Source organism: Carcharhinus amblyrhynchos, chromosome 2, assembly GCF_965287045.1.
Source record: "Carcharhinus amblyrhynchos chromosome 2, sCarAmb.v2.hapA, whole genome shotgun sequence".
NCBI classification, from domain to species: Eukaryota; Metazoa; Chordata; class Chondrichthyes; order Carcharhiniformes; family Carcharhinidae; genus Carcharhinus; species Carcharhinus amblyrhynchos.
The window spans coordinates 138,154,619-138,171,131 of NC_137325.1; the positions used below are offsets into that span (position 1 = coordinate 138,154,619).

Below are 16,513 nucleotides of genomic sequence, written 5' to 3' on the forward strand. Positions count from 1 at the left end.
TATGTATCTGTCTTTTCAAATGTTGTCAATGTCCCTGCCTCAACCACTTCCTCCGGAAGTTCATTCCACATATGTACCACCCACTGTGTAAAAACATTGCTCCTCAAGTTCCCATTAATTCTTTCAGTTTTTAACTTAAATTTATGCCCTCTAGTTCTCGATTCTCCAACCCTGGGAAAAAGACTGAGTGCATTCACCCTATCCATGCTCCTCATGATCTTATACACCTCTATAAGATCATCCCTCAGTCTCCTATGCTCCAAAGAAAAAAGTCCCAGCCTGTTCAATGTCTCCCTACAACTCAGTCCCTTGAGTCCTGGTAATATCTTTGTAAATCACTTCTGTCCTCTCTCCAGTTTAAAATCATCTTTCCTATGGCAAGACGACCAAAACAGCCCTTCTCCAATTCTGGTCGGCGAATGGGATGCTGGCCTTCATAGCGAGGGGGATTGAATATAAAAGTAGGGAGGTCTTGCTGCGGTTGTACAGGGCATTGGTGAGGCCGCAGCTGGAGTACTGTGTGCAGTTTTGGGCGCCATACTTACGCAAGGATATTTTGGCCTTGGAGGGAGTGCAGAGGAGGTTTACTAGGCTGATACCGGAGTTGAGGGGGTTGAGCTATGAGGAGAGGCTGAATAAACTAGGCTTGTACTCGTTAGAGTTTAGAAGAATGAGGGGAGATCTCATTGAGACGTATAAGATGATGAATGGGATGGATAGGATAGAGGTGGAGAGACTCTTCCCGCTCAGAAAGGACAGTAGGACTAGGGGGCACAGCCTCAAGATAAAGGGGGAGCGGTTTAGAACGGAGTTGAGGAAGAACTTCTTCACTCAAAGGGTGGTGAATCTGTGGAATTCTCTGCCCGTTGAAGTGGTGGAGGCTGCCTCGCTAAATATTTTTAAGACGCGGGTTGATGGGTTTTTGATAAGAGAGGGGATTAAGGGTAATGGGGAGAGGGCGGGAATGTGGAACTGAGCCACGACAGATCAGCCATGATCTTATTGAATGGCGGGGCAGGCTCGAAGGGCCAGATGGCCTACCCCTGCTCCTATTTCTTATGTTCTTATGTTCTTATGAGTGTGACTGACTTTGATCATCGCTCCATTGGTGCACTGGCAGCCATGCCTAGACCCTAAACTCTGAGGTTCCCCTTCGGCTATCTGAGTCTCTTGAGTCTCTGTCCTCACTTTTAGGATACTTGTTCAAACCTGCCACATCTCTCCTTTTATCCTAGGCATCAAGTGTTTTGATAGCGCTCTTGTAAAGAGTCTTGGGACATTTTTACTACATGAGAGCTGCTACATAAATGCAAGTTGTTGTTGTTGCAGATTGGGGAGAAAAAAGCAGAACTGCTGGGAATCTACAGAGTGAGGTGTACACCAGTCAACATCTGCTGCAGATTTCCAGCATTTCCTAGCTTTTCTTTCCAAAATACACAATTTGTGAGCCGGAACTGTTTAACTACTTAAACGCGGTATATAAATGTAAGTTGTTGTTGTGGTAGCGGGGCACAATACCTGTTCACCATTCCAGTGCTGAGCCTCTGCCAGTTCCAGATACACAGAGACACTGTCACTGGTACTGATGTTGCCCGATGCCCATCTCCCCTTTCCTGTGGAGCCTCTCCTCACCCCCGGCAGAGTGATCGCCATCTTTAGTGTTGATATGGCTTCCGAGATCTTACCCATCTTCTTCAGGGCTCTGGCTTTAATCAGATGGTAGATGGGGTGATCTCTGACCTGCAAAGTTGAGCATAAACACAACTTGCACTTCTATCAATCAGAAACATTTACAAAACAATGTCCTGTGGCCTGGGCGAAAAGGGCTCCTTTGCCTCATCACAGAATAATAATGTAAAGAATGGCATAGACTTTACAGCATAAAAATAGGCCATTCAGCCCAAATGGCCAATGCTGCTGCATATGCACCACATTCTATTCATCTAACCCCATCAGCATATCTTTCTTTTCAGTAATGACCGTGAACGAGGCCCTTGAGGTAGACCTCTTGGAGTATGAACTCCCTGACTGAGGTAACGATTGCCTGGCCAATCAGGGGGTCTCACCTGTGTACATAATATGAGGAGCATTAGGGTTACTAACACTCCAGATTCTGACTTTGTACCTGGAGCACTCTTAGGGGTGGAGATAAGTTTCTAAGTAAAGAGAATCTGGTGAAGGGATACTGGCTTCTGAGGAGCTATTTCATATTCCTTTCTACCTTACGTACTTATCTAGCATTTCCTTAAAGGCATAAATAGCATTTGTCTTAATTACTCTCTGTGGTGTCAAGTTTCACATTCTGAGAACTCTTCCTAAAGGCATTTGATAAGATGCTGTACAACAGCCTTGTTATAGCTCCTGGAATAAAAGAACAGGAACAACATGAATATAAAATTGGTTTAGTGACAGGGAACAGAACGTAGTGGTTAATGGATGTTTATTGCCCTGGGAGGAGGTTTGTGGTGGAGTTCCCCTAGGATCTATGTTGGGGTGCTTGCTCTTCCTGATACATATTAATACAATTTTAAAATCTGTGGGTGATATAAAACATGGGAGAATTGTGAACTCTGAGGAGGATAGTGTAGAACTTTAGAAGTACACAAACAGGCTGATGGCATGGGTGGATAAAGGCAGATAAAATCTAATGTAGAGAAGTGTGAAGTGATTAATTTTGGCAAGCAGGCCACAGAGACACAAAATCAAATAATTCTAAATGGGAACCAGCAAAGAAACATTGAAACTAGAAGCAGGTATAGACCATTCAGCCCTTCAAACTTGTCCCGCTATGCTAAAGCTACTCCACGATGCTAAGTGACCAAAGTCTGAAAAGATCAGATCTGATGAAGGGTCATCCTAACTCGAAACAGAGGAACATAGAAGCAGGAGTAGGCCATTCAGCCCTTCGAGCCTGCTCTGCCGTTCATTATGATCATGACTGATCATAAAATTCAATATCCTGATCCCCCTTTCCCCCTCATATCCTTTTGATTTCTTTAGCCTCAGCAGAGGGGCTGTGGTGTGCAAGTCATTGAAGAAGGCAGGACAAGTTGAGAGCGTATTTAATAAGAACACAATTTCCTCAGCTTTATAAATAGGGGCATTGAGTACAAGAGCAAAGAGGTCACATTAAACGTATACAAAATACTGGTTTGGCTTTTTTGGTTCTGGGCACCAGGCTTTAGGAAAGATGTGAAGGTATTATAGAGAGTGCAGAAAAGATTCACAAGAATGGTTCCGGCATTCTTGCTGAGTAACGTAGACAGATTGGAGCAGTTAGGACTGTTTTCTTGGGAGAAGGTGAGAGGAGAGTTGCTTCAAAATTATGAAGAGATTGGGCGGGATGAAACTATTCTCATTGATGGAATGACTGAGAACAAGATGGCACAAATTTAAAGTATTTGGATAAAGAAGCAATGGAGATATGAGGAGAAGCTTTCATACAGCGAGTGGTTAAGATCGGGAATGTACTCTGATGGTATGGTGGAGGTAAGATCAGTAGAGTGGACATGGAGAAGATGTTTTCACCAGTAGGAAAAGCTAGAACCAGTGGGCATAACCTCAGGCTAAAGGGATGATCAGAGATGAGGAGGAATTTCTTCAGCCAGAGAGTGGTGAATCTGTGGAACTCTTTGCTGCAGAAGGCTGTGGAGGCCAGGTCATTGAATGTCTTTAAGACAGAGATAGATAGATTCTTGATTAATCAGGATCAGGAGTTATGGGGAAAAGGCAGGAGAACGGAGATGAAAAAAAACAGCAATGATTGAATGGTGGAGCAGACTCGATGGACCGAGTGGCCTAATTCTGCTTCTGTGTCTTGTGGTCTTATAGTCTAATTGAGACATTCAATTGGGAATTGGCTTATTATCTGAAAAGGAAGAATGTGCAGCGTGAGGGGGGTGGGGAAGAAGTTTGGAGAGCAACACTGGGTGCATTACTCATTTCGAGAGCCCAAGCAGACATGATGGACCAAATGGCCTCCCTCGGTGCTGTAGCAATTCTGTGATTCTGCATAAAATGCAATTACTTTTTTTAAAAATCCCTTTTGTTTCAATGAAAGCAGAAATGTTCATTCATCGTCGGATGCGGTTACAGCTGAGGAGGAAGATCTCACCTGAAAGTTGTAACTAAGGCCCATCTCCAGAGATTGGGAACATTCTTCAAAGTTGCTCTGGGCCAGGTATATCTGAGCCATGAGCAGGTGGGCATCGGAATAACAAGGGTCCAGCTGGAGATATTGCTGCAGGATGGTCTGAGCTGTATTCAAGTTACCTGCACAGGATGAAGAACAGGTTACATGAAAGCCACTTCCTGCACCTATTTTCTATCCCTCTCATCCCCAAAGCACAGGCCATGAGTTTTGCACAATGCTGAGGCACAGCTCCTATAGGGTTTTTATATTTAGCATAAGTAAGATGAGGCAGTGAATTGGGTGGAGTGGACTGACCTATCCCTTCACGTATGGCATCTTGGTTTCAGCTCTGAAGTCCCCTCCCAGTGGTCCTGTGCAAAATGAGTTTAGACAATCTCAATTCATTTCTTCATGGACACAACACTGAAGCCACTGTAGCACTATGAAGAAATATAGGAACAAGAATGGACCATTCAGCTTCTCCAACATTCAACCAGTTCATGACTGATCCGTACCTTAACTCATTTACCTGCCCTATCCCTCAATGCACTTGCCCAGGAAGAATCAAATGATCAGAGTTGGCAAAGTGCCAATTGCCCCCATGTGGGTGGCAGGGTGGCATGTGGTTAGCACTGCTGTGTCACAATGCCAGGGACCTGGGTTCAATTCCCAGCTGGGGTCACTGTCTGTGTGGAGTTTGCACACCCTTCCTATGTTTGTGAGGGTTTCCTCTGGGTGCTCCAGTTTCCTCCCACAGTCTGAAAGACATGCCAGTTAGATGAATTGGTCATGCTAAATTCTCCTTCAGTGTACCCGAACAGGCACCGGAGTGTGATGGCTAGGGGATTTTCACAGTAACTTCATTGCAGTGTTAATGTAAGCCTACTTGTGACACTAATAAATAAACTTCAACTCATAGCCCTTTTTTTTGGGATTGAATTTCAGATTTCTACTATCTTGTTTGAGGAATACTTTCTGCTTTCCCTCCTAAATGGTTTGGCTTTAATTTTAACATTATGCCCCCTTTTTGCTAGATTCCCTCTTCAAAGGAAACAGTTTACCTATTTCCACCCTACTGAATCCTTGGGACATCTTAAGCAGCTCAATTAGGTCTCTCTGTGCTTAAGAGTACTTTCTATCATATTTGACTAGAGGTGGGATTGAAAAAATTTATTGCAGCCTGTTTCAGTCATTCTGTAATTTTCTTTGTTTGCATTCCTTTTGTCATTTTGTATCTGTTTCTCTCTTGTCCTTTTTCTCGATAGTTTTTTGTTTGCAGATTTGAACCTTTCTGCGCTCCTGAGTTCTTGATGTCAATTCATTTGAAAGGACCTGCACCCAAACTGCTGTAACCTGTAAGGTTACAGACCAGCTACTGGAAAGTGGGATTAAAATGAGCAGCTACTTTCTTTCTTTTTCTTGGCCAGTGCAGACATGATGGGCCGAATGGCCTCTTTCTGCTCTCTGGCTCTATTTGGCACTCTCAGTGGGAGATTCTAAAGGAGGGATCGACTGGGAAATGTGTCTTAATCCTGCACTCGACAATGCTGCATGTACTTTCATGATCAGTCAGTGGTGTGTGCTTGGGTTTTGAATATGCAAGGTGACTCTGCCATGAGGCAAGGCTGCCATTTCGGAACAGCTGAATAAAGAGTCTCACTGAGACAAGGCACTAATGAAAATTGCTGTCCTTATGCACAAAACGTAAGTGGAGAAAAACAGATTTTTGGACGCTGGAAAAGTGCAGAGGAGACACTGAGAACATGAGAACTCAAAAAGATTCAAATCTGTGAAAAAAAAAACTGCTGAGAAGGGAGCAAAAGAAAAGCAGACACAAAAGAAATGCAAACAAAGGCTGCAAGAAAATTATGGAATTAATAAAAATGGCTGCAGTAAATTTTCCAATCCCATCTCCGAGCAAATTGAAAAGTCTTTTCCACCTACAATCACAAGATGTTTCCAATAGACTTAATTAACGAGCCTAAAATTATATAAGGGACTACTACAATGTGTATACCACTGTAAATCTAACTGATGAGTAGTGAAAATAGATGGCAGAGATTTCAAATGTCATGAACAAACATTTTGAACCCCAAGTGAATGTTACATATGAACGAAAGGTATTCAACACTTGAATTCAGGGTGATAATGGGACCATTGAACAATATGTGATGACGGTAATACAGCTCGCAAAATCATGTGAATTTAGACAGCTAAAGGATTATCCTAATAAAGACAAATAAATCTTAGGCATGAGGGACCCCTTCAGTGAGATTAAGTCGACTGAAAGTGAGAAACTAATGCTAAAGAAAATGATAGACATACATCGAAATACTGATGTTGTGAAATGTCAGCTAGAGCATATGTGTGGCAGAGCAGACTAGGAGATACATTATACTGAGAGACCCATCCAAACCAAAAAAATGGAGCAATCACAAACATAGGGCAGGATGCACATACTATGGAACTCATCATGCACGGGAAAGGGATTGTCCAGAATGTGAAAAGCAATGTTTTAGCTGCAAGAAGCAGAATCATTTCACACACTAGTATCTTTTAACTCATTTACAGGATGTGTGTCAGTATCACAGTGGGAACGCATACCCTGTAAAAGCGAGTGAAGAGCCACACACACACACTCTGACCCTGCCATGCTCTGGTCATCTTTATTCCTTCCTCTGTTTTGTGATTTAATAACTTATTGCTGTGACATTGTTTATTTTTCATCAACATTTATTTTGTTTCATTAAATTTCTTTCGCTTCCATTTGAAAGTTGCATCAAATCCTATCTTTCAAAAATATGTTCCTTAAGTCAGAACAAAATGTTGTACAGGTCTGCTCTCGCTTGTCTTTTTCCTACCACTTTTCACCTTGTGCAACTCTTAAGTGTAACATTTTCAATTCATGCTGTGTCTATTCCTCAGAAACAATGCACTTAGAGTGGCACTGGGGTGGAATGGTGGCAAGCGTTCCACCCCAGTGCCTACGACCCGGGTTCAATTCCAGCCTCGGGTCATTGTCTGTGTAGAGTCTGCACGTTCCCCTCGTGTCTGCATGGGTTTCCATCAGATGCTCCAGTCTCCTCCCATAGTCCAAGGATGTGCGGGTAAGGTTGATTGGCCATGCCAAATTGCCCCATAATGTCAGGGGGACTAGCAGGGTAGATGTGTGGAGTTAAGGGGGAATAGGGCCTGGGAAGGATTGTGGTTGGTGCAGACTCAATGGGCCGAATGGCCTCCTTCTGCACCATAGGGATTCTATTCTATGAATACTTCAGCCAGAGGCAATATGGTTTCATGAAAGGGAAATCATATTTGACAAATGAGTGTTTTTTGAGGATAAGGAAAATAAAGGACAGCCTGTAGATGATGCCTATGATTTTTTTTATTCAATCGTGGGACATGGGTGTCGCTGGCTGGCCAGCATTTATTGTCCATCCCTAGTTGCCCTTGAGAAGGTGGTGGTGAGCTGCCTTGTTGAATCACTGCAGTTCTTGTGCTGCGGGTTGACCCACAATGCTTTAAGGGAGGGAATTCCAAGATTTTGACCCAGCGACTGCAAAGGAATAGTGATATATTTCCAAGTCAGGATGGTGGGTGACTTGGAGGGGAACTAGCTGGTGTCTAGCTTCTTGAGTGTTGTTGGAGCTACTCCTCTAAAGGCAATCTCTTGCAAGATTTAGAGGCCATGAAGGGATTTCATGGCGGTAGACAGAGGGGAACCGGTGGATGTGACGTTTCTCAATTTTCAAAAGGCGTTTGATAAGGTGCTGCACAAAAGGTTGCTACAGAAGGTTAGGGTGCACAGTGTTGGGGGTAAGGTGTTAGCGTGGATAGAGGATTGGCTGTCTAATAGGAGGCAGAGAGTTGATATCAATGGGTGCTATTCTGATTGGCAGTTGGTGACTAGTGGAGTGCCGCAGGGATCGGTGCTGGGGCCTCAGCTATTTACCATTTATATAGATGATCTGGAGGAGGGGGCTGAGTGTAGGGTGTCAAAATTTGCTGATGACACAAAGATGAGTGGAAAAGCAAATTGTGCGGAGGGTGTGGAAAGTCTGCAGAGGGATCTGGATAGGCTGAGCAAGTGGGCGAGGACCTGGCAGATGGAGTACAATGTTAGCAAGTGTGAGGTTATCCACTTTGGCAAGAATAATAGTAGGAGGAATTATTATTTAAAGGGCGCAAAGCTGCAGCATGCTACGGTGCAGAGGGACCTGGGGGTCCTTGTGCATGAGTTGCAAAAACCCAGTCTGCAGGTGCAGCAGGTGATCAAGAAGGCGAATGGGATGTTGGCCTTTATAGCGAGGGGGATAGAATATAAAAGCAGGGAGGTCTTGCTGCAACTGTACAGGGCACTGGTGAGGCTGCAGCTGGAGTACTGTGTGCAGTTTTGGCCACTGCACTTGCGCAAGGATATTTTGGCCTTGGAGGGAGTGCAGAGGAGGTTCACTAGGCTGATACCGGAGATGAAGGGGTTGAGCTATGAAGAGAGACTAAATAGACTGGGTCTGTACTTGTTGGAGTTTAGAAGGATGAGGGGGGATCTTATAGAGACGTATAAGATAATGAAGGGGATGGATAGGGTAGAGGTAGAGAGATTCTTCCTGCTTAAAAAGGATAGCAGGACTAGAGGGCACAGCCTCAAGATAAGGGGGGGCAGTTTAGAACGGAGTTGAGGAGGAACTTCTTCACTCAAAGGGTGGTGAATCTCTGGAATTCTCTGCCCGTTGAAGTGGTGGAGGCTACCTTGCTAAATATATTTAAGACACGGGTAGATAGGTTTTTGACAGACAAGGGAATTAAGGGTTATGGGGAGAGAGCGGGAAAGTGGAACTGATCCACTTCAGATCAGCCATGAACTTATTGAATGGCGGGGCAGGCTCGAAGGGCTAGATGGCCTATTCCTGCTCCTATTTCTTATGTTCTTATTTGCGGCCACAGCTAACGTGGCCATTAGACCATGGACTATGTGGCATGAACATACCAATCTTTTCCCAGCTAGGTTTGGCCCAATGTAATTGAAAGTCCATCGAGAAGGGTGCATCCCCTTGCAAGTGATGAGCTATATGTAAACTCTGCCATTGACCTCACCACCAGCACCCTCTGTGGCCCGATAGGGTCACTCGAATTCATACTAGTCAGTTTATTCTTAATGATTTTGGGGCCAGCAGGAATGGGCAGCATGTGAGTTTTTTGCCCACTTCCTGAGTACGAATTAAGAAATAAAATGAACAATCTAACCAAAATTACCTCACCTGACATGTACCTAATTCTGGCCACAATGTACAGAAGTTCCCTAATCCCAGGGGCTGCCTTAACCACTGGCTCCAGAATCATTGCAGACTGCCTCAGTAGAGGAGAAAGAGGTTGTCCTTGCAGTGTAGACTAAAAAGAGAAACGACCACATAGTCAGCAATTGTAATATTTGCACTCTAGATCCCGTTATTGTCAAAATACAGACCTTAAATGAAACTGCAAAACTTGATTTGACTACAACTTTATAAGGAATTGTGACTGAAATAAGCTTTGTACATTGCCAATGAGGAAGCTCCTGGCATTCTACGGGCTGGCTGGTACCAATCATTTGTACATCGGGCACAATGCAGAGTTGGAACACTCTGACTCTTATACTTCTGGGTTCTCGAGTACAAAAACCGAAGCTGGTACTCCAGTGTAGCACTGAGGGAGTGCTGCACCATCACCAGTCATCAAAACCCTGGCCACGGCTTAGGTGGACGTAGAAGATCCCGTCGCATTATTCTGAAGAAGAGCAGAAGCTTTATCCCCAAAAGTCCTGGCCTATTTATCCCTTGAAATGCATCACAAAAGAACAGTTCATCTTGTGCTTATCAGTCACATTGACTGGGATTCAGTTGAGAAGGGTTAAAACCATTCTAACTCCTGGTTAATAATAGTACTGACTTCCCCGACCCACCTCTGGACCCCCCAACCCCCCTACCAATTCCTTGAATACCCCCTGTTGTGGGAAATTCATCACTTCAGAGTCAGACTTGCCGGTTCAACAACAGTTTTATTTGGACAAAGCTTTGGGAGAAGCACTGGTACTCCGCAGTACTGGCAACCCCCTTCTCAACTATACAATGGCAGTTGAGCATCTTTTATACTTTTTAGATAATAGACAGTAGCACATCGTTACAAGTTGAGTAACCACTTGCTGTGGCTCCTAGTTCGGTATCATCAGCGAGCTTGTTAGAGCACCCTCTGGAGAAGCAGAGTATTTTAACTGCAAGTACACAGGCACAGCAGTTTCTGTCTAATTGATCCTACTGTAACGGTCAGCTTTATTTCTGTCATGAAAGCATAATAGTTCGTATGCAGGTCATGGTGAGAAAGAAGGTTGAGTAGATGAATGGTCCTTCCTCATTCCAAACTCTTTCTCCTTCTCAATGACATTTGATAGAGTCACTGGGCGGAATTTTATGGCCTCGCTCATCCCGAAACCATAAAATCCTTTCCACGGTCCGCCACTAGCCCACCCAGATTCCTATGGTGGGTGGCCTGGTAAAATTCCAGCCATTGAGTCACAGAGCAATACAGCACAGAAACTGGCCCTTCGGCCCAACTAGTCCATGCTGACCATGGTGCCCTTGCAGCTAGTCCCAGTTACCTGCGTTTGGCCCATATCCCATATTCTTTCCTATCCATGCACTTATCCAAATGCTTTTTAAATGTTGCTATTGGACCTGCCTCAACCACTTTCACTGACAGCTCATTCTAAATACACAACACCCTCTGCATGAAGAAGTTATCCCTCAGTTCCCTCTTAAATCTTTTCCCTCTCACCTTAAGCCTATGCCCTCCAGTTTTCAATTCCCCTACCCTGGGGAAAATAAACTATTTGTGTTCATACTATCCATGCCCCTGATGTTGGAATTTTACTTAAAATAAAGATTGCACTAACTCTATGAGAAAGTAAACACTTAACAGCTAAGCAAGAATTGAAGAAAAAAAGACTTGCATTTATACAGTCCTTTTCATGATCACTTGACATCTCAAAGTGCTTTACAATGAAGTACTTTTGAAATTGTAATGTAGGAAATGCAGCAGCCAGTTTATGCATAGCAAGATTCCACAAACTACAATGTGATAATGGCCAGATAATTTGTTTCTTTGTGGTGTGGATTGAGGGATAAATATTGACCAGATACCTGCTCTTCTTCAAACTAGTGCCGTACGCTCTTTTATATCCATTTAAATAGCAGAGAGGGCCTCAGGTTAATATTTCATCTGAAAGAATTATTAACAACTATTTGTGGTTATCTTGAGCAATGCTTTGGTTTTAAAATTCTCATCTTTGTCTTTCAATCCCTTCATGAACTTGCCCCTTCCATCCAGCCCCACACGCCAAAAGATCTCTGTGCCCCTCCAATGTTGCTCTCTCGCAATTTTAATCGTTCCATTATTAACAGCCACGCCTCCAGCTGCCTGGGCCCAAAGCTCTGGATTTCTTTCTTAAACCCCTCCAACTCTCCACCTCACTCCTCCTTCTGGATATCCTTTAAAACCTAAGGATCAGGTTTGGTCAGGCTCTTGGCCACCAACCCTAATATCTGCTTATGTGGCTCATGTCAGATTTTGATCGATAACAAAGCACCTGGGATCCATTTGGTGCATTGAAAGCGCTGTGTAAATGCAAGTAGTTGTTGTTGTTGCTGGCACTCACCTGATCTGGACAGAGGGCCAGAAGTTTCTTGACAATATCAAGCAGGAACTCAGGGTTGAGCTTCTCATAGTACTCCAGGCCCAGAGGAAGATCGTCCAAAGAAGTGAAGTGAATATCCACAGCCCGGTTCAGGAACTTGATGATCACCTTTGGCTCTTTACCTTTATCGACAGCTAACAATGCTTGAAGATAGGCCAGCTCCTTTAAGAAAATATAGTTTCAATTTCTCAAAAACACCAGCCTGACATTTTCAGCTGTCTTTAGTGCAGAACAAATGGGCAGGTGTCACACGTTCATGCTGTTACAATCATTTCAGTATTAAGTCCATAAGATATAGGAGCAGAATTAGGCTATTTGGCCCAACCAGTCTGCTCAGCCATTCAATTTTGGCTGATAAGTTTCTCAGTCCCATTCTCCAGCCTTTTCCCCATAACCTTTGATCCCCTTACCAATCAAGAACATATCTATCTCTGTCTTAAATACACACAGTGGCCTGCAACTTCTGAATTTGAGAATTTAATTATAAATGTACGCAAGCAAGAGTTGGTGTCTGATTTATCTTGTAATGGAAAGCTCTGCCAGCCATTTTCCTGTTTCACATGCTTAGCCCAAAATAATGCTCATTTCTACACAAAAAAAGACAATTTGGGAATTTCAGGACTACTTTTGTAAATAGACATTTCATCTGACAATACTAATGAATTAAGGCTTTTATTGGCTATTTCTGATAATACTGAATACTGAAAGGCCTGGATAGAGCGGAGTTGGGTAAGAAACTTCCATTAGCATTCACAATGAGGATCCAAGGGCACAGCCTCAGAATAAAGGGACACCCTATTAGATGTGGAGGAATTTCTTCAGCCAGAGGGTGGTGAATCTGTGGAACTTATTGCCACAGAAGGCTGTGGAGGGCGGGTCATTGAGTGTATCTAAGACAGAGATAGAAAGCTTCTTGATTGGTAAAGGGGACTAAAGGTTATAGGGAAAAGTGGGAGAATGGAGTTGAGAAATTTATCAGTCCTGATCAAATGGCTGAGCAGGCCTAATGGGCCAAATAGTCTAATACTGCTCCAAATCTTATGGTCTGATGTTCTTATAAATTTAAAATGATTTACCGAAAAGTACGTGATTGGGAAGATTTTGGTCTAATGAATGTTCTTAGAAAAATCATAGGATTTCTTTTGCAATGCAATCATGTGTAGAAAGCAATTTTCTTTTTAGCCCTGTCATAGTGTGGAATCATAAAATTCCCTACAATCCAGAAGGAAGCTATCGAGTCTGCTCCAATTCTTTCTGACAGAGCATCTTACTCAGGCCCTCTCCCCCACCCTATTTCCATAACCCCAAACATTTACCATGGCTAATCCATCCAATCTACACATCTTGGGACACTAGCGATGGCCTAGTGGTATTATTGCCAGACTATTAATCCAGAAACTCAGCTCATGTTCTGGGGACTCGGGTTCGAATCCCACCACAACAGATGGTGGAATTTGAATTCAATAAAAATATCTGGGATTAAGAATCTACTGATAATCATGTGAGCCATTGTCAATTGTCAGAAAAATCCATCTGGTTCCCTAATGTCCTTCAGGGAAGGAAATCTGCCAAGCTCACCTGGTCTGACCTACATGTGACTCCAGAGCCTCACCAATGTGGTTGACTCTCAACTGCCCTTGGGCAACTACGAAAGGGCAAGAAATGCTGACCCATGAACAAATAAAAAAAAACTAATAGGCAATTTAGCATGCCAATCTATCTAATCTGCACACCCTTGGACTGTGGAAGGAAACCGGAGCACCCGGAGAAAACCCATGCAGACATGGGATGAACATGCAAACTCCACATGGACAGCAACCTGAGGCCGGAACTGAACCCGGGTCCATGGTGCTATGAGGCAGCAGTGCTAACCTCTGTGCCATCGTGCCACCTCATCTATGCCACCATGCCACCATTTCATTTCCTTGTATATTTGTTGTCTTGGGGAGAAAGGGGCACAGTGATAAAATTAATCCACATCAGCAATGTGAAACAGGCTTACAGCGAATTGGCTACCTGTAATGGATTGCACCAGCTTTGACATTAGGAAATACTGCCAAGAATTTTTAATTTTTAACTAAAAGTGGCATTGAGACTGAGAAATGAGTCTCGAGAAGAACAAACAGCAAAGAAAATTACAGCACAGGAATTGCCCTTCGGCCCTCTAAGCCTGCACCGACCATGCTGCCTGACTTAACTAAAACCCCCTACCCTTCCGGGGACCATATCCCCTATTCCCATCTTATTCATGTATTTGTCAAGGTGCCCCTTAAAAGTCACTATTGTATCTGCTTCCACTACCTCCCCCGGCAGCGAGTCCCAGGCATCCACCACTCTGTGTGTAAAAACACTGCCTCGTACATCTCCTTTAAACCTTGCCCCTTGCACCTTAAACCTGTGCCCCCGAATAGCTGACTCTTCCACCCTGGGAATAAGCTTCTGACTATCCACTCTGTCCATGCACCTCATAATCTTGTAGACTTCTATCAGGTCGCCCCTCAACCTCTGTCATTCCAGTGGGAACAAACCAAGTTTCTCCAACCTCTCCTCATAGCTAATGCCCTCCATACCGGGTAACATCCTGGTAAATCTTTTCTGTACTCTCTCCAAAGCCCCCACATCCTCCTGGTAGTGTGGCGGCTAGCATTGAACACTATGGGCCCGATTTTACCATTTTCATTCTAAGTGCTGAATCTGGGCACAATTCAGATTTGACTTGAAAATCTGCTCTCAAGCGCCCCATATGCACTTAGCCTGAAAAAAAATCGCGGGTTTGAATTGCGCTGTGGGCAGGGCTTAGCGCTCCCGAAACGATCAGAGCTCTGAACTGCATTTGTGCAGTTAGAAAAAAAATTGAAAAAGTGCGCTCCGTGTCAGATCGCTTGCGGCCGCAGAGGGCAGCCCGGGAGTGAAAAGCAGGAGCGATGGCCCCCCCCGAGAGCATGATCTGGCCTCACTCCCCTTCCCCTCCCCCCCACCCCCGAGGTACATCTGACCCGCCTCCTCCTCCTCCCTCACAATCCCCCTCCCCTCCAGAGAATGATCTGGCCTGCCTTCTTCCTCCCCCCCAACCCCCCAACCAGGCAATGATCAGGCCTCCCTCCTCCCCCCCCCGTCACAGAATGATCTGGCTCGCCTCCATCACTGATCTGAGTCAGAGAGCCGTTGGAAGTGTTGAACCCATCTTTTCAGCAGCTGGACTTTTATTTAGCAGTTGCATTTTGGCCTGATTCTGACGAATGCAGTGGCAAAGGGGGAAATGCTGATAAAGTTGGGGGGGAAGTTCATTAATTCAATTTAAATGCATGCAAATACATTTAAATCACTGTTGTGCCCGTTTCGGGCACGAATCAGATCGCGGCCATTTCCAAGCCTTGGTATAGTGGGCGTCTGCACTGACGTGAGTGCGGATTGTGTTAATGGCCTCACATCCAACTTTATCACACTTCTGTGCCTAACGCAATGGTAAAATTGGGCTCAATATTCCAAGTGTGACCTAACTAAGGTTCTATAAAGTTGCAACATGACTTGCTATTTTTTAAACTCAATGCCCTGGCTGATGAAGTCAAGCATGCTGTATGACTTCTTGACTGCCTTCTCCACCTGCCTTGTCACTCTCAGTGACGTGTGTACCTGTACACCCAGACCTCTTTGCCTATCAATATTCTTACGGGTTCTGCCATTTACTGTATATTTCCTATCTGTACTCAACCTTCCAAAATGCATTACCTCACATTTGTCCTGATTAAGTTCCATCTGCCATCTCTCCGCCCAAATCTCCAACCCATCTATATCCTCCTATATCCTCTGATGGTCCTCATAGCTATCTGCAAACCCACCAACCTTTGTGTCGTCTGTAAACTTACTAACCAATCCAGATTTTCCTCCAAATCAATTATAAATATTACAAACAGCAAAAGTCCTAGCACTGATCCCTGAGGAATGCCACTTGTCACAGCCCTCCATTCAGAAATGTGCCCTTCCGCTGCTATTCTCTGTCTTCTCTGATTGAGTGAGTTCTGTATCCATTTTGCCAGCTCACCTCTGATCCCATGTGGCTTCACCTTCTACATCAATCTGCCATGAGGGAACTTGTCAAAGGCCTGACTGAAGTCTGTATGCCATTCTGTGAACTTGTTTTGAAAGTTGTCTGCCAATTCATATTTCACAATTTTAAAGAAAGGAATGGATTTTGGCAGGCTCTCACTTTTGAAAGGAAGTTTAAAAGCTGAGTTAGCATGAAGCCTTATCTGATTATATTCCAACAACAGAGCAAATTCTATTCCTTACCGCCGATGTTCCAATGAGCCCTTGCATTTCTTTCAGGAGCTCCAGCTGTTGTTCTGCATCTTCTAACTGCCCAAGCAGGATCTCTGCTCGAATTTTCCCTGAAGACAACACACTGTTTTCATATCATCCAGTTACACAATCTTTGGGAAACATTTGGGGCTGTTTCTTTGTGTGAGTTATTGAAAACATAAAGAAATAGTCAACTGCATATCTGTATATTCATAGTAAAATAAAAGCTCCTTTTTTTTAAAATCAGAAAATGACTCCCCACTTGCCTGGGTGAGTGTAACTCCAACAACACTAAAGCAACTCAACACCATGCAGCATCCTGGCGCACAATGTTGTATCACTTGCAAGATACAGCA

At 44.1% G+C, this 16,513-nt stretch overlaps 1 protein-coding gene across 1 annotated transcript in view; it reads right to left on the bottom strand.

Moving 5' to 3' along the window:
- Positions 1–16,513, bottom strand: part of ttc21a (tetratricopeptide repeat domain 21A) — a 104,166-nt gene that overhangs the window by 40,884 nt on the left and 46,769 nt on the right. Inside the window, exons 11-15 of the mRNA XM_080213284.1 lie at positions 16,149–16,246; positions 11,820–12,020; positions 9,391–9,520; positions 4,115–4,272; positions 1,519–1,740 (exon numbers count right to left, since the gene is read on the bottom strand). Of these exons, the coding sequence (XP_080069410.1) occupies positions 1,519–1,740; positions 4,115–4,272; positions 9,391–9,520; positions 11,820–12,020; positions 16,149–16,246 (809 nt within the window). The remainder of the gene's footprint in view (positions 1–1,518; positions 1,741–4,114; positions 4,273–9,390; positions 9,521–11,819; positions 12,021–16,148; positions 16,247–16,513) is intronic.